The sequence below is a fragment of the Schistocerca americana genome, chromosome 1 (assembly GCF_021461395.2).
Source record: "Schistocerca americana isolate TAMUIC-IGC-003095 chromosome 1, iqSchAmer2.1, whole genome shotgun sequence".
In the NCBI taxonomy this organism is placed as follows: Eukaryota; Metazoa; Arthropoda; class Insecta; order Orthoptera; family Acrididae; genus Schistocerca; species Schistocerca americana.
The window spans coordinates 1,157,766,952-1,157,791,501 of NC_060119.1; the positions used below are offsets into that span (position 1 = coordinate 1,157,766,952).

At 39.0% G+C, this 24,550-nt stretch overlaps 1 protein-coding gene and 1 long non-coding RNA gene across 3 annotated transcripts in view; one reads left to right on the top strand and one right to left on the bottom strand.

The window, feature by feature from the left end:
• Positions 1-2,434: 2,434 nt before the first annotated feature.
• Positions 2,435-22,735, top strand: LOC124551667. 2 transcript variants are annotated; one of them, XR_006967908.1, is made up of 4 exons: positions 2,435-2,526; positions 3,841-3,998; positions 10,845-10,958; positions 22,500-22,735. It is a non-coding gene; the product is annotated as an uncharacterized LOC124551667 (long non-coding RNA). The 2 variants fall into 2 exon arrangements; XR_006967907.1 differs by having other exon boundaries at positions 2,505-2,564.
• The window catches only part of LOC124551651, a 111,242-nt gene continuing 97,099 nt past the window's right edge, over positions 10,408-24,550 (bottom strand). The window contains exon 5 of the mRNA XM_047126456.1: positions 10,408-10,911. Coding sequence (XP_046982412.1) covers positions 10,789-10,911 — 123 coding nt within the window. The 3' untranslated portion in view covers positions 10,408-10,788. The remainder of the gene's footprint in view (positions 10,912-24,550) is intronic.

Consider the following 24,550-nt stretch of genomic DNA (forward strand, 5'->3'; position numbering starts at 1 on the left):
ATAATGTGAGCGGCGTATCATTATTATCTGTGTTCTGTTCTGTATAAGAACGCGCGCCCCTCATTTCCTTGCTCTTCTTCTTCTTCTTTAACCGCGCGCCTAACCTTGCGCGCGCCTTTCCGACAATATCTTACACTAACAGGGTCCTATTTGCTTCGAGTTTGTTCAAATGAACTAAACTTGTATTCCTGTTAGGAATTTATTTAATGACTCCATTGTTGTCGTCAATTGCGACTACTGATAGGATCTTATTATGAATACTTTATTCTTTTGCTCCAGAGCTGAGTTAAGATTACTGTAATTTCCAAATATTTCGCCGAAATACGGCACAATTCTTTGTTATGTTCAAAACTGTGAGAATTATTCACAAAATGTTAGATTTCAGTACAAAAAACTGATTTTGGTAAATAATAATTGTTTAACATTTCTACTTTCATTTCGTAGTAGGAATCACAAATTCCTCATTTATAAATGTTATAGATGTTCTGTTTACTATATTTTTTCTTACGATTCCAATGCACAAGTCACGAGGATAAATTAAATCATTCTGAACCTCTCACGAGGCGAGAAGTTAGTTAGAAATTCCCTTGACATTACAAAAACACAAATTAAACGCTTTTTAGCACGCTACAAGACTACTGACCTTCACTTCAAGCAATAAACTAAGAAGTGAAGTGATCATCTTATGCATTCGATAGTACTGTGTGAATTTTCTGATAAAAATAATTTTTGTTCTAGTAACTAAAAAGTAGCCTGTATAAAATTCTTAATTCATTTACTTTTACTTAATGATAAGAAGTGATACCTCTAATTAATCCACAAACTAATAGTTGTGTGTGATATTTAAGTAATAAAAATAACTGGTCTCATGCTCATATGTAAAAATAGAAAATCAAGAATAATTGGGATACATTAAGTTGAAGAAATTCTGCTTAGTAAACACAAAATGCTAATTTGTATGAATTACAATAGGAATTTGAGATTTCGTCAATCTGCTGTTTCGAGACATAATTAGTTTGAAATATTTATTCAATTGCTGAATTATTACAAACATATGAATATACTTAAGCTTACTGTACATCCATTACAATTTAGGCTAGCTACTACAAATAGGAAAAGTTTATGGTTTAAATTAATGCACATGGAGTAGCTACAAGGCAAGCTAAAGTTTCGCATACAATATTTTTCTTTTTTGCTGGAGTTTTACACTAAGATATATATCACACAAATGTGCCATTAAAATTTTAAGTAATGACGTAAATGTCTGGTCTTTTGGGCTCGAAATTCTTCTAAGTGGCTGGCTCTGGAAGTTTAAGCTTTAAATGAAAATCAAACTCTCTGTTATTTAAGAAATTCAAAGCACGTTCGCACACGAACGTAAGTCATATTGTGTAAAATTAAATGTACTTTGCAAGTAACGCTTTTCAAATGACCAATTGCAATATTTTCCCGCGACCTGTTAGAATTCGTTTCAGCAGTTGTCACAGAGCGCCAGAAAACGGCGTAACTGTGCCTGCGAAGCCACGATGACGTATAATAAGCCTGTATGTTAGTACGTAATGGCATTAAGAGATCTTACATTACGTCATAAACGAAACAGGAGATCAGAGGATACTCCAAGAGCATCAGAATTTCGTAAACTATACTAAAATCCATAATTCGGCTTAAAGAGCACATTCGTATGTCCAGATTCACAAAAAAAGTAGGCCCCAAGCTGATATTAAACTTTTCAGTGTGGTTTGCGGAATGCAAATTTTCTTGAAGTACCAGTACTGTATTATCTCATGTTTAGTCGACATAAAAGTTTTCCGGGTGTGGTACCGCGTCTTAATGTACAAAATTACTGCTGCTGGAGGAAAACCAACGATTACTGGTAGACCCAGAAGAAAGCCGCTGCAACCGTGGCCGAAACGTTGGCTTTCCTCCAGCAGCAGTAGTTTTATACATTACGACACAGCTCCACACCCAGAAAACCTTTATGTCGACTGATTCTGACAGCGGAAGCCTAAGCAATTGTATCTCATGTTTAGTTCTATGGCATAATGCCATACGTCGCAAAACATAACACGTGCACTTGAAATTTCGCAAACAGTTGACACTAGCCAATAGTGGTTCAAATAAACTGACAGCCTCTGCAGAAAAGATTAATTAAAGACAATTTCTTTAGCAAATCGACAAAAATAACTTCATTGTTCTGCAAGGCAATTAATACCAGAGTGCGAAAAACCTGGAAATAAAATAAAATCAGAAAACTGAGACTAGTAACATATTTTAGTCTTCCATAATTATGTTAATATTTTAATTCACAGAGAGATCCGTTTTGTTTTTGAGAGCTGTAAACCAAGAGGAAACAGCAAACTAAACGTAAACAAGGTTCACGTGGAGACTATCCCTCATCCCACCACAACTCAAATTGCTCTGCGCATGCGCGAATCTGGCAGCTTGGGCTCGCCAGAAAAATGTTTCCGGGTAGCATCTGGCTGCTTGGTTCTACTGCTGAAACAGCTCGCGTTACCTTGGATACAGGTAACAGCCGCACTTCATGTAGCCAGAAGCGTGAGAAGGTACTGCTCATACTCAACTGCGCACAAGCCCGCTGGCAACGTCTCAAACGCACCTAATGTTAACCGTTGCGACGTCATGCCCTTCGGAAGTAGTTTGTTGTTACGAATTGTTACAGTCTTCGTCCTAAAGCATTCGACACATTTGCTGTTGGCAGGCGCTTGTGTGCGCGCTGTGTTTTGTTGCTGAAAATGGCGCATTTCCTTTGCAACTTAAGTTTTATTTATTTATTTTTCCTCGTTTACTTTTTATTGTTGCAGCATTATTTTGGTGACGGGATAAAGTAAAATTCCGCTTTAGAGTATCAATTCTTACCAGTCAAAACGACAAAAATTTAACTGAGAACTAAAACAACGAAAAATTCCCGGGTTTTTCACGGTTGTCCCGGAGCGTATACACCCCGTAATAGTGTTGAAGACACTTATGAGTATGGACAGTATAACAAGTTCTATACATTTCTGATTTCACACACTGATTTTGGTCCTCAAGCTACTCGATTACATCATTCAAAGCTATTATGACTCTGATTACCTGTGTTTGTCCTGGGTACTGCAATATTGTATCTCACTGGAACTTGAGTTGTGGTCAAACTCATGCTTAACTCTGTTTTGGGTAGCCCTCGTCATTGCGACTGTGTGTATGTACTCAAGAAGAGTGCGCAACTATTGGTTGAGGCTATATGCCTCCTACAATTATTCTACACATACAATTGAACTTATTGATATGACTATGAACTTTGTTCATTTTGTTGTGTCGAAACATTTTTTGATGATGTGTACCTAGTGTGGTTTGGATTCATGGGTCGGTTCCCACATCGTAAGCTTAGGCCCTAATATTTTTTCATTACTTTGACCTTTCATGAGTCAACATATCCTTGCATACTCTGGTTTAGGTGGCTGATTGATTCTGTGTTATATTCCTACTCATGACAGCATATTCTTCTTGTCTGTACCCATCGTCATGAGTTTTTCAAGTCTGTTCACTCGGCGTACACTTAGGCTCCGATTTTTTTTTTTTTCTTCTTCTCTTTTGAAGACTTTGAAGGTGTGACTTTTTAGATGTAAACTTTCAATTCTAATTTTAGTAATTTACATTACCTCTGCACTTATTTCTACAGCTTAGTGTTGCAATGTTGTAGTTTTGGCGTTGTATCATTTGTCTTGTGACAGAATGTTCCACAGACCTTAAAATCTGAATGCCATGTTCTGATGTATGTATAAAATATGGCTTGTATAGTAGATATTTTTCTTATGTTTTCTGTAATATGTTATGTTTCAGATACTTCTATACATCTGAATTCTATCTTTGGCATCATTTTGTACACCATTTGGCAAGCCGTATAGTAGGTCATAAAACATTCTAAACACATTGTTTCCAAATTTTGTGAGAGGGATACTGTAAACGGACAGCCTCCTCTACTATTACTTTTCCTCAATGTAAGTAGTTGATACCAGAGCTAATTTTCAAATTTTGGCAGGTCAGTATTATCTCAACTGTTTATCTGAAAAATTTCATTTAATTTTATACAATTTCAAGCTAAAAACCTAGCTCTGTATGTGCAGTTAAAATTATTATGATTTTTTTAAAGAAACATTTGAAATTATGAAATATTTGACACACTTAAAATTTCTATCATTAATTTCAAAATTTGGTACTGTTTCTTATGTTTATTTCTGGATTAATTTATAAAATAATATAAACTACTAGAAATTCATTTGTCCAGAAAGATTGTAAACTCTTGGCAGTATTGTTATTGTCGCACAGTGAGGTAGTTGTGGGCCTGCCTCTGATGTGATTGGATGTGTTTTTGTATTTTGGAAGAACAATGTAATTTTGGCTTTTTTAATGTGAAAATTCAAAATACAGTGTGATATAGTAAAATGCCAAACAAATAAACATAAAAAGTCTGCACAGGCATTCATCAAAATTATTTACATCAATTGGAACATGGGAACCTAAAATGTGAAATTTTCAGATCCAAAAATTAGACCCCTAGACATGAAGACCTAGAGCCAACTACGAGAAAATAAGATTAGTAAAAAGTTTATTGTAAGTCCTACTCCTCTCGAAACTTATTAAAAGAGTTAACCACAAAGACAGTTGTGACAACAAAGGAGGAAGGGGTGGATTACAACATGAAGATCATTGCTGTGTCCTTCGGTTATCATTCTCAGTTACATGCATATATGCTTTACTTATTTACTGTGTATAATTTTGATAGCTACAAAAATATTTGCACTGAGTCATGCAGTGTTTCCATCTTAACACTCAAACATAGCATGGTTAAGGTTGGTTGGTTAATTTGGGGGAGGGAACCAAACAGCGAGGTCATTGGTCTCTTTGTATTAGGGAAGAACCATCCCGGCATTCACCTGAAACGATTTACGAAAATCACAGGAAACTTAAATCAGGATGGCCAGAAGCGGGTTTGAACCATCGTCCTCCCGAATGCAAGTCCAGTGTGCTAACCATTACACCACCTAGCTTGGTCATGATTAAGGCTAGTCACTGCTGGTCAAGCAATGTCAACAAGCACACATGCCACTGCTTAGCAGTTCCTGCCCTCTAAGTTGAATAGATAAGTGCACACACAGCCAACAGGTAGGCTGTAATACTATCTACTAAGAAATTAAACCTGTGTCGTGCTGGTGTTTGGACCTGGATCCTTTCCTTTCATTACACCTAAGACTACAAATCTGAAAAACTGCATTTGTGGTAAATGTGAGTTCTTCCTCAAAATGTGAATTTATGTAATAAATGTTATTTCTAGCAAACTATATCCTGATGAACGATTTTGTTTCAGATATCTTTAATTTTCTGCATGTAAATATTGAAAATTTTTGGTTACTGATATAGCCCAACATCTGGTGATGCCCAATTTGGAAAAACAATGTGTGAGAGAACAGATTTGCAGAATACAGAGCACACCTACAAGTTGCACAATTTAACTTGGTCCTCTGTAATTGGTGAAAGTCTTGACTTTGTAATGCTCCGGAATGTTTATGCTCATCGCTAACCTTATCTGTGTTAACAGTGTTGTGCACCATAGCAATAAGTAGTCATTGTGAATATAGCTGATTTGTGCACATGTAGTTGGTCCTTCTAATGACTCAATTACTCAAACATGTAAGTAAACCTAAGATTCATGTCTCTTTTGACGCATTAACCCACTACACTTTCATTACAAGCTGTAAGCTGGTTTCCCTGGGACAAGAGAACAGGGCTTTTCCCAATACACTACAAACTGATTGCGAGCTTCAGCTGTGAGGATCCTCTACTCAGGGGCCAAGTTAAAGTGCACGATGTGTACACACAAGGGCAACGACCTATCAGTGTGCTCATAAAATGCACTCTGGTCTTACGTTAACAATGGGCAGTTGAATGATCTTTATATAGATACTCACCACAAATGGCAATGTAGAACTCGGCAGTGGAACTTAACGTCTCAGAACAAAGAAATGTGCATGTCTGCCTGTTGTTTACATTGTCAGCGTAAGAAAGCAATCACAGAATAGTCATTACCAAATTCTTGGTGCACTTCACTTTCTTCTGTGTTGTGCATAGCTTGTTATTTTCTTTTCTTATTTTGAAGTGAGTGAGGAAACTAATCCTGGTCCTTCTTGAGGTGTGTGTATGACTCTCATGACACCAGAAGGGACTGTGATCCATGTGTCGATTCTGCTTTTGCAGGAACACATAACACGGACGAAGGTTGGCTGACATGTGAAAGAGAGGCCAGGGCTTGCTTCCCGCCCCCTCCCCCCCCCCCCCCCCCAAATTCTCCTCAACTATCAAAAGTTCGAAGTTCTTGTTTCTTTACACTTACAGCCACCTGTTACATTGTATTGTCCAAACTACAGCGACCACATCAACAATATTCCATGTTTGGTTTTACTTCCCCTCTTAATACCCTGTCAGTTCTATCTCTAGCATTCTCAATTATGAGTCACACAGCCCACAAAAGGGCTCATCAGTATTCTAGTCAGGGCTTACATGCTACAGATACTAAATTAGTCTTGTACAAATGTTGTACTAATTGATATGGGTGGAAACAGAAAAAGAATTTTGAGAAATACCTTAAATCAGAGAAGCACTCTGTTCACCAATGATAAAATGGCATTGCTGCTCAACAGATACAATCATTTGCTGGAAGCTTAGATAGATCCAAAGCAAGCAGACCATTCGGAAGAAGCTGCTGAAGTTTTTGCAGAAGCAAGTTTGCCACCAAAAAAGCCCTAATTGTAGAGAATTACTATTTACTCACTTTTATTATTATTTTATGTCTACTACCTGTTACCTGCAACTATACTTGCATATCAGTACTTGTGTTATGATGAGTGATGGTAAGTAAGTAAGTTATTGACATCTCATTGAATCGGGTGTACTGCCGGTGGTGTGCGTTTTTCCAACACAATATTTCAGCAAAGTACCATGGTGTCTTCATCAGGTGCTCCCTGTGACTGAACAACAGGCTGACTGTGTCCCGTATTTATGTCTGGATGGTCTCTGGCGTTCCCTATGCCATCTGTTCCCGCTGCAACCGTGTCGGTTGGTCGTCAGATGTTCCGTCTAACGTCTGACCACCTCCGCTGTTTTTCAGAGTGGCGGCCATTTCATGGTGTACCCTACTAGGTCTGCACCCGCCAGGTGCGCTACTAGCATTGTTGACAGGCTGTGTTTGCTGTTGGTAACCATTCCGAATTTCTCCAGTGCGACCATGTCAGTTGGTCGCCACGTATTCCATCTTCCGTCCGTGCCTGCTTCCACTGTTTTCCCCAGTGGCGGCCGTTTCATGGCATTCCCTACTATGATAAGCCACTAAATCGGCAATAGCATAACATTGCTTGGAACTTGAGCACACCATGAATTCTGATAAAACCAGGATCTTATCTCAGACCCCCTAATTTTGGGACAGCGTCATCACTGAATTGATCGAAATCAAGATGACAGAGAACTTGATAAACCGGGAAGCTGGATATCAACTCAGCACGGCATGGAACCCGGCTCTGGAGCTATTACAAAAACACCGGAAGAAAACACAAGACCAGGAGAATGACAGGGGCGCTGGAGAAAGTAGGAACTGTCACCAACAGCAAATGCAGCCTGTTGACAGTATGAGGAATGCGCCTGGCGGGTGCGGACCTAGTAGGGAATGCCATGAAATGGCCGCCACCAGGGAAAACAGCAGAAGTGGGCACAGACCGAAGACGGAACGCCTGGCGATCAACAGACACGGTCGCAGTGGAGAAAGTCAGAGCGGTCACCAACAGCAAACGCAACCTGTCAACAATGCTAGGAACACGCCTGGCGGGTGCGGACCTAGTAGGGTACGCCATGAAATGGCCGCCACTGGGGAAAACAGTGGAAGCGGGCGCGGACGGAAGACGGAACATCTAGTGACCAACCGACACGGTCACAGTGGGAACAGATGGCGTAGGGAACGCCAGACACTGTCCTTTCACAGGAAACACCTGATGAAGACGCCAAGATAAAACATTGAAATATTGTGTTAGAAAAATGCAGACCACTAGCAGTACACCCAATTCAACGAGATGTCACAAAATTGCTGGGAAAGTCTAAGAAAGTAAGTTCTTGTAGATGCAATAAAGTCAGCTGCTCTCCCGTGTCTGCATGTTTGGTGTTCAAGTAAGCATAGCATGACCACAGACATACCTGTGCCCCCTCCCAACTACTCCAACGCATGCCAGTATGGGATGCATACAGCGTTGCTGTCAAGTTGTGCATGCGGGCTCACATTTATGCACCGTGCTATTGAAGTAGTTATACAGTATACAGTGTATACATTATGCAACAAATTTAATAATTTTGTAACATGGTTTGTGTTCACTGATGTAAAAAAAATGCGTGTTCCAGCCCCTACTTCACACATTCAAGCATAAACTGGTCTACTTTTACTTTCCAAAGCAGCCTATGTTCATCCTCAGTGATTTTTACTTTCCAAAGCAGCCTATGTTCATCCTCAGTTTTTAAGCTATGTCCATACCAAATTTCATTAAAATTGGTTTCGTGGTTTAGCTGTGAAAAGGAAACAAACACACTTTGGCATTCATAAAACTTAAAACTATGATATCTTTTTTCCATGACCCAATATTGATGAAATAAAGCCTATATGTTGCCTCAAGCTATGCTGAAGTTACCTGTGAAAACCCCATAAACGTTTGTCAAATGGAGATTAGCATCTTCAGATAGACAAAGACCTAGAAATGACAGTTTTAGATACAATTTTAAATCATTATACTTTTTCTGTGTTCAAATTTTGATGAAATGAGCCCTACACACTGCTCCAAGCTACTCTCAAGTTGCCTGTAAAAACCCTATTAAAATTTGTCAAGTAATTCTGGAGATTACCCTGTTCAAAGACAGACAGACACAATGGTTCTAAAGTTTTGTTACTAGTATAAATGTAAAAGATAACTATATTTTTTTTTCTTTTTCTGTGATCAATTTCATATTCAGGCACATATCATGGCAAACTTCTAAATTTATATGTCTATACATTTACAAAAAATGTATTTGCATAGATAAAAAACCTACTCAGCAAGTGGCGGCTAGAAAACACACTTATAAAGAAAGATATTAATTAGGCAAGCTTTCAGAGCCAGAGGCTCATTCTTCCAGCAGAAGGGTTGAAGGGGAAGGAAGAGCAGTGAAGGAATAGGACTGTAGAAGTTTAGGAAAACTGGTGGAGTTCGGAAAAGTCACATTTCCTTCTCATCCTGTCCGGTATGTCTCACCCGACCCAGGGTTCTGGGTGACTTTTCCGAACTCTACCCCTTTTCCTCAACCTCTCCAGTCCTTTTCCTTTACCCCTCTTCCTTCCCCTTTGACCCTTCTGCCGGAAGGAGGAATCACTGGCTTGCATATGAAATACCTTCTTTAATCTGTGCTTTCTCCTGCTACCGGTTGGTGAGTAGATGTTTTGTCCATGCAATTACATTAAATTGTCAAAAACTGATTATTTTCATTGTTACATTTACAAAAAAAGATGCTTGTTTAATCAAAAATGCTTATTAGGCCAGAAGTAGATGCTAATTTTTCCACAAAATAATGCTAATTTCATCAAAAATAGATGCTTCATTTTCAGGTACCTATAATGACTTACTATCTGGACACATGCTGTAGTCCGAATCAAATTTTCAGTTTGCTGGAACATTATCTCCTTTGTTTAAATTGCATTGTTGTTCAATTAATGTGCTGCTCCAGTGTTATGTGTTTTGATATTGAGAAAATTTCCAATATGTAATGATGAATCTATCGCACAGTTTAAGATGGTTCCTTTGTTTTACTCAAATGTGAACTAAAGTTATTTAGATCTGGCAACAAAAAGGCACAGGAAAATTAGGACACATGAACACGTTGTTTATATTCCTTACTTTTCTGTTTTAATACACTTTATAATTTACAAAGCACTAGTTACAATCAGCCAGGGAACAGATGTGCTCTGAATTCATTACTGATCCACTGGCAAAAAATCACTGTCAAATTTATTAGGAGACACTGCCACAATTGAGGGCTACAATTTTGTGTATCATTAGTCTCAATTCGTAATGTAATATAATTTTAAAAGTATTTCAAACTTAGATATACACATAAGCAGACTATTCTTAAAACCATTTTGCAACAGCTGCATGTGGTTAGAATATATCTTTGACTCTTTTCACATACTTGAAGATTTTTGTCAGGACTGGAATCAAAGTATCTCTGTGCAAACACAAAATGACCACAGTGTATACCACTGAATATGCACAAGTGAGCCCCCCCCCCCCCTCTCTCTCTCTCTCTCTCTCTCTCTCTCTCTCTCTCTCTCTCTCTCTCTCTCACACACACACACACACACACACACACACACACACAACAAATAATAATAACCAAAAAAATCTCTCTTTTTCATCATTATAATTACACAGTAGCATGCTATTTATCTGGGACAAAAAGATATTTCCAGAATCTTCCAGTTTACACTTGGCCGTAATTGCTATACATACACAATACTATTATTTGCAGTCACATAGGCAAGTTATAAAATACATTGCTTTTCTTTATCATTTCTTTTTTTCTTTTTCTCCAACTGGGCCGAAGCAACAATAAGAATTACAGTCTCCTAATAATAACCCTATCATTATTTCTTTAACATTGTTCACACTGCCTGTTATGATATGACACACCATACTTTGATAATGTACCTTATTCCACTTGACATTGTGGTCAGCGTATTAAATAATATTTGGTGTTTGGTGTGATGATGACTTTCTCTGTTCCAGACCTGTGTACTTGTCGACATGCTCCTTGTAGAGTTGCACCTGCCAGAAGGGCAACCACACGCAATCGCTGGGGGAACAACAAAAATAACATAGCATTAATACTGAAAAAAATCTGTAAGTATTTAGTAGGCTGACAATAAACAAATAGTCAACAGTTTCTAAGAAACATTTCACCAAACAATAAAGCATAAATAAGAATTGTACATTTAATTTAAATGTCATTCCTTAGTCAAAGAATGTACTGTAAAAGCTGGTAACAGAACTTTAAATTGGAGAGTTGAGGGCCATAAGTCCTGGACCTTTTAGTAATCAGACCACTATCTCTGATTACTTGTATCATCTTGTTTCTTAATTCATCTCCTTCTTACAGTACTAGTGAGTTCTTTGCATAATCAATTTGAACTTGCAGTGTACTTAATTTTCCGCATCCTTACTGATCTAATGCCACAGACAAGTAATTGCTAAGCAGAAATTAACAACTGAATCACCACCCTATTCATTTGTGAAGGCAATCACATTCTACAAAACAATGAACATAATATGGATGACCCTGATTAAGGCGTTTTATGTTTAGTTTTCCTTAATTTCAGTATAAAGCTTTCAATAGTCTTTTGCTACAATCTTTGACTTTTTGATGGAATGAGGTTCAAAAGGGTGAGATATGCTGAGGCTGGCTCTGAGCACTATGGGACTTAACAGCTATGGTCATCAGTCCCCTAGAACTTAAAACTACTTAAACCTAACTAACCTAAGGACATCACACAACACCCAGTCATCACGGATATGCTGAGACTTCAGATTCGGTAGAGGAAACCATTGAAATTTTTCAATGATGTAACAGGATCTTCATCCATTCTATGCAGAGAACATTCAGTACTAATTGATCTCTTGAAATTTTATTTGGATGATGTTCACATTTCTCAGGTCTTCCTTACATGCCCAATGGCAGGTTTTACACAGTTGGGTTTGTTTTCTACTTTCTTGAGGTGATACCAAACACACCATGCCTAATACAATGCAAGAAACCTGTTGGCATTCAAAACAGCTTCCAGTTGTCTTGGAATGGATAAATACAGGTCTTGTACAGTTTTCAAGGGGCTCTTACACCAGTGTTCCTCCAAAATAGTGGCAAGTTCAGGTAATGATGATGGAGATGAAGCAGCAATCTTCAAAATAGACTACCCAGGATAAATAATATTGAGATCTGGTGACTGTAGTGGTCAAGCAAGATGCAACAATTTATCCTTGTGATCACAAACCAGCCATGGAGAATCCAAGAGCTGTGTGAACAAGGGCCCAGTCAGCCTGAAACATAGCATCACCACTGGGAAAAAACACTGTAGCATTGGATCATCAAAATGGTCACATAATCCTTGGTGACACTGTAGCCATGCAGAGTAGCCAAGGGACCCACAGAATAACACAATATGGCTACCAAAATAATCACTGGACTTCCCCATGTTTCATTCTTGGTATGTAAACTCTGCCAGAAGTTGGAAACTGTGAAACAAGATTCATCAGGCAAAATGACATCCTTCCATTGAACCTTACTCCTGGTTTTATGGCTTTGGCACCACGTTTTCCAGTTATGGACGTTTTCATCACTGATAAGTTGTTTTGGAATTTCAGTTTGCCCTACAATTCCTTGCTTATAGAGCCCGCTTCATGTTGTTTTGGTTCTGACACTGCTTGTGAGTGCTACATTCAGTTCTGCAGTGACTTTTTCAGCTGTCGTCCTCTTATTTTTTGTCACAATCTCCTTTACTGACCTCCTGTTACAATCACTCAGCACACACTTTTGCCCGCATTGTGACATAGCAAACAATGTCTTCCTGCATTCCCTGCATAAGGTATAAATCTTCAATATGGTGCCTTCTGAGTAACTAAATATTTTGTCTGTCTCGGTTATGGAAGCACCCACCATACGAGCACCAACAATCTGTCCACATTCGAATTCACATAGCTCCACAACAATGCACTTGTAACTACCCAGGAAAGTTCTGACCATGACTGACACTTGCAACATATTGAGGACATTGCACTGGTGTCGTTCATGGTCAAATACGACAGGGGAACCTGCAACTTGGCTAGCATGTGCATTTATGTTCAAGCATGCAATTCACAAAGTGTTTCCAGATTTTTGTTCAATCCCTGTAGGATGTGCCCTCTAAGCAGCATCCTACATTACACTGCTATTTAATAGTGACACCTTTGATGACATTTTGCAGCTAGTGGTCAAGTGATTAGCGTCACTACCCATAGATCATGATGTCCTGGATGTGATTACCTGTCATGTCGGAGGTTTTCTTCATTCAAGTACTCGGTGTCTGTGTCATCCTAATCATATTATCTTCATTGATGCACAAGTCGCCAAAGCAGTGTCAAAGGCCAGACAACCCTGGCCAATAGTACCATACAATCATTTCATTTCAACGACACTGTGATATGAATGGGGCAGGAGAGCACGGGTTCTCCTAAGGATGTCTGGGAGCTTCGCAGCTTATAATGTTGTTGGGATGATGCTGTTACTGAAAAGCTGACCTTTGACATCTACATAAACAACTATGTCCATACTCTGCAACCCACAGTGAAGGGCATGGCGGAGTGAACTTCCCATTGTACCGTTTATTACGGTTTTTCCAATTCATCTTGAATATGGAATGCAGGAAGAATGACCACTTAAATCCCTCTCTGTATGCTACAATAAGTTTAATCTTACCTTCACAGTCCCTATGGGAGCGATACATAGGAGATGCAGTAAGTTACAAGATTATTAAGTTGGTACTGGATCTTGAAACTTCCTAAGTCGGCCTTCATGAGATTGACATTTATCTTCAGGTGTCTATCAGTTAAGATTATTCAAGCATTTCTGTGACACTTTCTCATGAGGTCAAACAAACTTGTGACCATATGTGCTCCCATTCTTTGTATATCTTCAATATATAACATGCAAATAAAGTAACCAAGAAAATTGCAAACATTGGTATGGAGTACCTCCAAACACTAATTTACAGTGGTTTGTGAAGCATATATGTAGTGTACATGTAGAATCCAGAGGGCATACATCTGGAGAGATGATGTTGCCATTACATCTTACTGGCAGAGCCTATCACTGACTGGTTCCTATAAAGTGTATCTCAGTGGGTAAGTCACACTATTACAATACTCAGTTGGTATTAGGATTTTTTCTGTAACTTATCATCTTTTAAACCTCTGGTAATGATTTGCTGGCATGACAATGCCAAATTACACTATGGTTGATGATGTTGTTGTTGTTGTGGTCTTCAGTCCTGAGACTGGTTTGATGCAGCTCTCCATGCTACTCTATCCTGTGCAAGCTTCTTCATCTCCCAGTACCTACTGAACCTACATCCTTCTGAATCTGCTTAGTGTATTCATCTCTAGGTCTCCCCCTACGATTTTTACCCTCCACGCTGCCCTCCAATACTAAATTGGTGATCCCTTGATGCCTCAGAACATGTCCTACCAACCGATCCCTTCTTCTGGTCAAGTTGTGCCACAAACTTCTCTTCTCCCCAATCCTATTCAATACTTCCTCATTAGTTATGTGATCTACCCATCTAATCTTCAACATTCTTCTGTAGCACCACATTTCAAAAGCTTCTATTCTCTTCTTGTCCAAACTATTTACCGTCCATGTTTCACTTCCATACATGGCTACACTCCATACAAATACTTTCAGAAATGACTTCCTGACACTTAAATCTATACTCGATGTTAACAAATTTATCTTATTCAGAAACGCTTTCCTTGCCATTGCCAGTCTACATTTTATATCCTCTCTACTTCGACCATCATCAGTTATTTTACTCCCTAAATAGCAAAACTCCTTTACTACTTTAAGTGTCTCATTTCCTAATCTAATTCCCTCAGCATCAGCCGATTTAATTTGACTACATTCCATTATCCTCATTTTGCTTTTGTTGATGTTCATCTTATATCCTCCCTTCAAGACACCATCCATTCCGTTCAACTGCTCTTCCAAGTCCTTTGCTGTCTCTGACAGAATTACAATGTCATCGGCGAACCTCAAAGTTTTTATTTCTTCTCCATGGTTTTTAATACCTACTCCAAACTTTTCTTTTGTTTCCTTTACTGCTTGCTCAATATACAGATTGAATAACATCGGGGAGAGGCTACAACTCTGTCTTACTCCCTTCCCAACCGCTGCTTCCCTTTCATGTCCCTCGACTCTTATAACTGCCATCTGGTTTCTGTACAAATTGTAAATAGTCTTTCGCTCCTTGTATTTTACCCCTGCCACCTTTAGAATATGAAAGAGAGTATTCCAGTCAACATTGTCAAAAACTTTCTCCAAGTCTACAAATGCTAGAAACGTAGGTTTGCCTTTTCTTAAACTTTCTTCTAAGATAAGTCGTAAGGTTAGTATTGCCTCACGTGTTCCAACATTTCTACGGAATCCAAACTGATCTTCCCCGAGGTCCGCTTCTACCAGTTTTTCCATTCGTCTGTAAAGAATTCGCGTTAGTATTTTGCAGCTGTGACTTATTAAACTGATAGTTCGGTAATTTTCACATCTGTCAACACCTGCTTTCTTCGGGATTGGAATTATTATATTCTTCTTGAAGTCTGTGGGTATTTCGCCTGTCTCATACATCTTGCTCACCAGATGGTAGAGTTTTGTCATGACTGGCTCTCCCAAGGCCATCAGTAGTTCTAATGGGATGTTGTCTACTCCCGGGGCCTTGTTTCGACTCAGGCCTTTCAGTGCTCTGTCAAACTCTTCACGCAGTATCTTATCTCCCATTTCATCTTCGTCTACATCCTCTTCCATTTCCATAATATTGTCCTCAAGTACATCACCCTTGTATAAACCCTCTATATACTCCTTCCACCTTTCTGCCTTCCCTTCTTTGCTTAGAACTGGGTTGCCATCTGAGCTCTTGATGTACATACAAGTGGTTCTCTTCTCTCCAAAGGTCTCTTTAATTTTCCTGTAGGCAGTATCTATCTTACCCCTAGTGAGACCAGCCTCTACATCCTTACATTTATCCTCTAGCTATCCCTGCTTAGCCATTTTGCACTTCCTGTCGATCTCATTTTTGAAACGTTTGTATTCCTTTTTGCCTGCTTCATTTACTGCATTTTTATATTTTCTCCTTTCATCAATTAAATTCAATATTTCTTCTGTTACCCAAGGATTTCTATTAGGCCTCGTCTTTTTACCTACTTGATCCTCTGCTGCCTTCACTACTTCATCCCTTAAAGCTACCCATTCTTCTTCTACTGTATTTCTTTCCCCCATTCCTGTCAATTGTTCCCTTATGCTCTCCCTGAAACTCTCTACAACCTCTGGTTCTTTCAGTTTATCCAGGTCCCATCTCCTTAAATTCCCACCTTTTTGCAGTTTCTTCAGTTTTAATCTACAGTCCATAACCAATAGATTGTGGTCAGAGTCCACATCTGCCCCTGGAAATGTCTTACAATTTAAAACCTGGTTCCTAAATCTCTGTCTTACCATTATATAATCTATCTGATACCTTTTAGTATCTCCAGGGTTCTTCCATGTATACAACCTTCTATCATGATTCTTAAACCAAGTGTTAGCTATGATTAAGTTGTGCTCTGTGCAAAATTCTACCAGGCGGCTTCCTCTTTCATGTCTTAGCCCCAATCCATATTCACCTACTGTTTCCTTCTCTCCCTTTTCCTACACTCGAATTCCAGTCGAATTTCATCTCCCTTCACTATCTGAATAATTTCTTTTATTTCATCATACATTTCTTCAATTTCTTCGTCATCTGCAGAGCTAGTTGACATATAAACTTGTACTACTGTAGTAGGTGTGGGCTTCGTATCTATCTTGGCCACAATAATGCGTTCACTATGCTGTTTGTAGTAGCTTACCCGCATTCCTATTTTCCTATTCATTATTAAACCTACTCCTGCATTACCCCTATTTGACTTTGTGTTTATAACCCTGTAGTCACCTGACCAGAAGTCTTGTTCCTCCTGCCACCGAACTTCACTAATTCCCACTATATCTAACTTTAACCTATCCATTTCTGTTTTTAAAATTTCTAACCTACCTGCCCGATTAAGGGATCTGACATTCCACGCTCCGATTCGTAGAACGCCAGTTTTCTTTCTCCTGATAATGACATCCTCTTGAGCAGTCCCCGCCCGGAGATCCGAATGGGGGACTATTTTACCTCCAGAATATTTTACCCAAGAGGACGCCATCATCATTTAATCATACAGTAAAGCTGCATGCCCTAAAGCTGCATGCCCTCGGGAAAAATTACGGCCGTAGTTTCCCCTTGCTTTCAGCCGTTCTCAGTACCAGCACAGCAAGGCAATTTTGGTTATTGTTACAAGGCCAGACCAGTCAATCATCCAGACTGTTGCCCTTGCAACCACTGAAAAGGCTGCTGCCCTCTTCAGGAACCATACGTTTGTCTGGCCTCTCAACGGATACCCCTCCGTTGTGGTTGTACCTACGGTACGGCTATCTGTATCGCTGAGGCACGCAAGCCTCCCCACCAACGGCAAGGTCCATGGTTCATGGGGGGCTATGGTTGATAGTCCATGTTAAAGTGTACACCCCTTATTACTGTCTTAAGTAAGTCAGTTCAATGTCAGAGGGAACCACGAGTATATCTCCTCCTACACAGCCATGTACAGTAGAACACTGTGGTGTTCTTACCAATCTTATGACTGATTGCAGTTTTACTTTTCACCAGAAGATCAAGCACCACCAGGCAGCACTGTTCATTCTCAATGTGCTCATTACACTCTTTCTATAAAATTACACTCTTTCTATAAACTGATACCATGACAACTCAGTTTCTGCATGCAGACAGTCCCTCTAATTTGTTTCGGCTTTCATTACACTTTGTGCATGTGCTGTGAACTACACTCAGATCTGACAGGCTCTGTACTAATTTTTCATTTAGTTTGTTGACTTTGCTGATCTACTGAACACTGTTCAAGAATAAGAGCACCCTATACTCTTCTCCAATCATACAGGAGTGTCTAACACGTGAGAGATTCACAACAAAGGCAAGTTTGGAAAAATGGTAATGCCATAGTACAGTTTTTGTAAAACAAAACTTACCTTAAACTTGGCTTTGTATTTGGAGTTAATGTAGCACATCACTGAGCCACAAAATAGTATGTCTTAAGAATGAGGAGTTGGGGAAATAATAATCACATTGTGTTCTTTCAGTATTTTATGTTGACATGCTTGAATCAAAATCCTCTCAGCTTCCAGCCACATCAAATATTTGAGTTTTATACATCTTCATTCTTATCCTTATTAGGAGCAAAATGTCTGACAGTTGTGACTGGTAACATGTCCTTCACAGTAGCACGGAAGATTGGTCTGAACACACACACACACACACACACACACACACACACACACTCTTCAAGGAAAAATCTAGTTCCATTAGAGGATGGTGCTGTTTGGTGCCTGTCATGTCTTCCCACACTAGTGTTCTTATATGCTTAGGACATTCCATTCACAATAGAGAGTTTGGTAAAGTGAATATTATTGATCAGGAAGATACACAGAGTTAAACTGTTGATTTATTACCAGGGCACCCATAAAAGTAAGTACAGTACATAAATAATGTGAAGGTTCTGTAGGACTGCAACAGTACAACAAATACATAGGCACTGGCGAGGAAAAAAAAATAAATAAATGCACAAGATTTTTGAAAGCCTTTTGTAAACAGAGAGAAATATTCAAATGAAAATTTACAGAAGCTACCAAAATTAAACAGGTCTAATTCTATGAAGTTATTTATGACTTCTCATGTAATGACTCCCAACAATAACTGTCAATAGCTCATTTCTGCACAAATTATTAGGATACCTGACATATAGAAATTAATGTGCTCCCTATTAACTGAAGAAAGTATTAAACAGTGATCACCATGGATTAATATGGTGAAACCAAAGTCATCAAAAATATATTTTTACCTTTTTATTTAGGAACAAAGAGATGACTCACTGAAAGGCGGAAATGCTGTGTCATCGACAGATACACAAACTAGAGGTACAGAGCTTTACTTTGCTAGCTTTCAGAATGAAGTTCTGTTCTCAAGCTGTATGAGAAAACACACACACACACACACACACACACACACACTCTATTCGATGGGGAGAGGGGGAACATCGAGTTACCTTACGTTTAGGCCAGGGAAGTTACGGGAACAAAGGATGTGCTATAAGGATAGCTCCCATTTGCGCAGCAACTCAGAAAAGCTGGTGGTTATGGGGATGATCCAGATGGCATGGCTTGTGAAACAGCCATTGAAATCTCTTATGTTGTGCTCTGCTGCCTATTGTGCCACTGGGTTGTCCACCTAGTTTTTGCTAACAGTTTGACAGTGGCCATTCATTCTGGTTGACAGCTGGTTGGTTGTCATACCAATGTAAAATGCTGTGCAGTGGTTGCAGCAGAGCTGGTATATATCATGGCTGCTTTCTCAGGTGGCCCAGCCTCGGATGGGATAGGGTAAGCCTGTGACGGGACTGGAGTAGGAGCTGCTGTGTGGGTGGAGAGGGCAGGTCTTGCATATGAGTTGACAAAGAGGGTATGATCCCTGTGACAGGGGATTGGGGGTAGGAGGGGCACAGGGATGGACTAGGATGTTGTGGAGGTTGGGTAGTCAGCAGGACACCACTTTGAGAGGGGATGGAAGTACCTTGGGTTGGATATCCCTCATTTCAGAGCATGATGCTAGATAATCAAAGCACTGACAAAGGACGTGGTTCAGTTGTTCCCGTTCTGGATGGCACCGGGGATGCATGTGAGGATAAGGGGTGTGTGTGTGTGTGCATACATCAACCCTTTCCCAATACCATTGCCCAATATTTGTCAGCTAGTTGTGTGCTGCCATCTCACACCCTAGTCTGTGAAATCACGTGCTCAGCCGTCTGCCACCTGCCCACTCTACCTGCACCCCTAGCTAGCTCAAGGTGGCTCCCAAGTCTCACAAAAGCTGCTAGACACTTCCCCCAATCCCCTCCCTGCCTGCTGCCTCTCTCCAACCCTCACCCCACCATACCCCGCACCCCCACCTCACCCCATTACAATCACCGTGACACTACAGTCTGGAACTGCACGACCGCTACGGTCGCAGGTTCAAATTCTGCCTCGGGCACGGATGTGTGTGATGTCCTTACGTTAGTTAAGTTTAAGTAGTTCTAAGTTCTAGGGGACTGATGACCTCAGAAGTTAAGTCCCATAGTGCTCAGAGCCATTTGAATTTGAACTCACCGTGGATCAAGAAAGAGCTGGCAGTCGAATTAGAACAATGTAGGACGACAGATGTGTGTGTACTTTTTTTTGTGTGTGTGTGTGTGTGTGTGTGTGTGTGTGTGTGTGTGTGTGTGTGTTTCTCCTACAGTCTCAGAAAGGAATTTCATTCTGAAAGCTAGCAAAGCAAATCTCTGTACCTTTTTTTATGTCTCTGTCGACGATGCAGCACTGCTGCCTTTTGGTGACTTGTCTCTCTATTCCTAAAAATTTGTTATTCTCAACCAGATCTTTCCGTACATTATTTTTACCTTAACCACAATTCAGGGATTTTTACCTTCACCACAACTCAGGCCTTAACTTCTAGACTCTTTCCTTCATCTTACAACTATAAAGTGATAAGGCTTTGTTAGCATAATGACAAATCTAAAACTACAGAAAAATATTATTTTGAAGGGTGTTTCAAAAAGTCAGTACCTTCAGCAATAAAAAATCCTGATGTAATTTTTAACACTGATGTAAATACATGGTTTATTTAACTTCAGTTGTAAGATCCATTTAGAAATTCGAAAAGTTGTATCCAGATATTTCTACACTATTGTGCAAAACTTAATGGTGAAAGTAACTTTCACATGATGTGCTACTGCCAAGTAACATAGCTTGATGAAGCCTGGACCATACATAGAAAGAACTGTTATGGTATGGTACAAAAGGCAACTGAAAGAAGCACACAATTAGTGAAACCTATTATGTATGCAGTTGATGATTTGATCCTGGCAAGCCACATACCAAGTTGTCAGGGAAAAAAAAGAGAGAAATCTGAAAATTTCATCATTATTACATCAGTCCATTTCAAATGAGAGAAACAGTGCAACTGAAATCTGTGAGTGTAGAATGTGTTTGAAACTGTTTCATATAGAGAATATTAAACCTTATCATTATGATAGTGTGACAATAAGTAATAGTTCTGTTTCATACATTCAAGAACTTCTTATATGTGGTGCATTATATTTTTATATCCATATAAACAGACTGGTTCAGGCAATTCCAGTGAGAGCACAGACTGAGTTGGGTAACTCCAATGAGTTCCTACACAAAGTGTTGTGCCATAAAAATACTGTTTTAACATGAGAAATGTCCAACTGGACTTTCCTTCATTTAACAAGTGTTAAGAATAATAACTTTGCACACACACAGCTTGTGAGTGTTTTTGTTGTCATGCAACTAATGTTGCCAAAATGTGTCTGTCTCAGTTGGTACGCTGGTGTGTTGCTTCCCATTCATCCTCTGCCAGTACAAATGCCTGTAAGACAGCACCTCATCTGAACAACATGCTATGTCCAACCCTTCGATGGAGTCTGAGTCCCCTCCGCAACACATTGTGCTGTTCACAACACATCCCCTGACCCCTAATACACCACATCCACTTTACTATAATGTTATCAAGCTATGAGTATCTATAGTGAAGGGTTTAAAAGTTGAGCGAAGTGAATTACATAGTGCATCATGGAAGTGCATTGATATACAAAGGGAATTTATGATTGTTGAAGGTATTTCTAAATCACACTCTAATATATTGTGAACTTAATGCTACCAATTTTATAGTTCTTTTTCCTGGTTGGCAATTTTATATAACTACTATATAATCTGATGATTTCATAATTTTGTTTGATGACATCTCAATTTATCTTGTTCTGCTAAAATTTGTATATTGCTTATAGTGTTTCATTGGTTTCTTTACCTCTTTATTTCACATAATTAATCTTATATAAAAACATTTTTGGTAAATAATCACAGCTCAATTTTTATGTCACATGACTGCTCTGATTCTGACAAAACCTTGCATATGATCAATAACCCACTCAACCTATAGGAACTTTTAAATCCTTAGAGCTTAGACAATGCTTTCATGCTAGTTAATTGTGTTTATATGGGAGTTGCCTTTGTTCACTAATTACTGTCTTTACAAGTGCTCACTGTCTTGATTATTTAATTGTGGCCCTCTATGTTAGTGTTCCTCTGACGAGTTTTATATTTATATGTGTTATCTACTTACATGTTATTTTCATAATTGTAAGTATTTGCTAAAATTATATGCCTCTCCACTGATTAAATTTAGTTATGGGTGGGACTCCATCTTAATCACTGACTAATCTTTCTTCAGCAACTCGGTTTTTCATATGATGAGGAATCCTTCAAAATTTAAGAGTTCAGGGGTTGTGAGGTCACTGTTGCTGCCTCTCTATCGATAGTAGAACAAATGTAGCATCTATGAGCTGTAGTATGCATGGATAAACCTCTCTGGTTACAACAACTGGATAAGGAATTACTTGTTTTGTGCACTTCAGCAGTTGGAGCTTAAAGCTTGTCTTATTCATAAAATGACATAAATATTCTTATTACAGGTTTGAATTGCAGTCTCTGAAATAGAAGGAAACATCAGACTTCGATATCGATATTTAAAAGATGCAGGTTGCTGGTCTGAAAGGACACACGATACGAGACTGCTAATAAAATGGTAGTTAACAGCCATTATGCTTCATCAATTATCTTCATGCTGATTGCTGCGAAATATCACTATGCAAATACAAATTGTTTATAACAGAGTAAATTAGATTTTGTATACTGTCATTTTAAATAAAACACCAACACTTTCAATGATATACTTTATCAACTAAATAATTGTGTAGTGTCTGGTAGATTAAGCTGAGACGTTCCTCTCAAAACTCTAACAGACAGAACAGAAGAATAATGATTGTTAAGGTTTTGTTCTTTGTTTTAGAAATAAAATTATCTGAGATATTATCTCTTACACCTATCACATGTATATAAACTACTTCTTTGCCATTACTCAGCATTTTTATTCCTTACAGAATTTTTCTTTTCCCTTAAATGGTCTATTATACTGTCCCCTACATAGTGAGGCTGAGTGTCAAACTACAGTCAAACTATTTAATTCTAAGGTTTGTTTACAACATTCTTCGAAGGCACACATATACCAGTTCTCTTTTGCATTTATATACAATAATCAAATTTAAATTCTCACACCGCGATTCTTGGCATATTACTGTCATCTCAGTGCGAGCAGACTATGTCACAGCCAACATCGCGCAACATTCATATTTGAACAGTCTCTGACATGCACAGTAACTCGCTGTATGCTAGTCTATTCGCGGTATACCATGCAACTGTTTGATATTTTGTCACAAATAAATATTTGGCCTCTTTCTTAAATATTTGGCCTCTTACATCAAGAACATCAATAGAAGAGGAAAAAACTAGGTAAATATATAACAGATAGTACAATAAATACAATTCATTTTTTACACAAAAAATGTATGTTGTTTGTATTTACAATATATATACTGATGTCATCAATTTAATAATCTTAATGCCTTTGCATGTCTTGTGACAAATTCATTTTAGCCAGGAGATCTTTGAGATTATGTGGCTGCCTCTGCTTCTTGGCTTTAGTTATTTGCCTGGAAGTGACTGTTGTTTTAGCACCACCCCAGAGTACATGTGGCTTATGGTATGTCAAGGATGTGAAAAGATCTGCTCCCACATACTGGCTACCTGTCTTGAGCCACATTCCAGCTACTGATATCAGATGCAAGAGCACGCTACTGCGTGAATACCAGAAATTGGTAATAACACCAACATTCCAATAATGGACGACGTATTCCCTGCGGAGTGAAAAAGACTAAGATCAAGACATCCTCCTCTCATCGCAGCCAGGACTCTCATGGAAACTGAATTCAGTCCCATCTATGAATGAAAACACTGCTGGCATCAAAACTGTTCCTCATAATGCCTGAAGCTGCCTTGCATCCAGAAAAAAACCCCTTGGATTTGTCCAGTCTCGAGCACGTTGAACTATCTTGAACCGCCTCCAAATGGACCATGAACGATATGCAGACACTATCTACAAGTGGAGCAAATCTTCATCACAATCCTGTGACTGTAGTGCGGAATGACGGACAGTTGCTCATGTTGTATTGACATGTCGCACATATGCCTACAAGGGTCCTTTCGAAGATTTCCTCACAGTGACAAGTGACGTTATACAATCCATAACTGACCTAGATATCCACCTACAACTGTTGTTAGCTGTGTTATTTTATGCTGGAGAGCTATGCTTAAATGTTGACCTGTAGTAGTTTTGTAATCTATGTATACGTATTGCCATACAATAAATAAATAAGTAATGTCTTTGCAGATTGTCCCTCATATGCAGTGTTTGCTAAGTGCCCATACAAACTTTAAAATCATTCTAAGGTTAGTGTTTCTGAAGTTAACTGTTTACTCGACTTCATTGTTAACAGTCTTTTCTCATAAACCTGGGCCAATCCATGCTACACACAGCAGGCGGCTACACGGGTAGCAGGGGTTCTGTGGCGTGGACTGGGCGGTTTTTTTAGGTTAGATGGCCTCGAGCAAGTACAGAAAGGGCAAC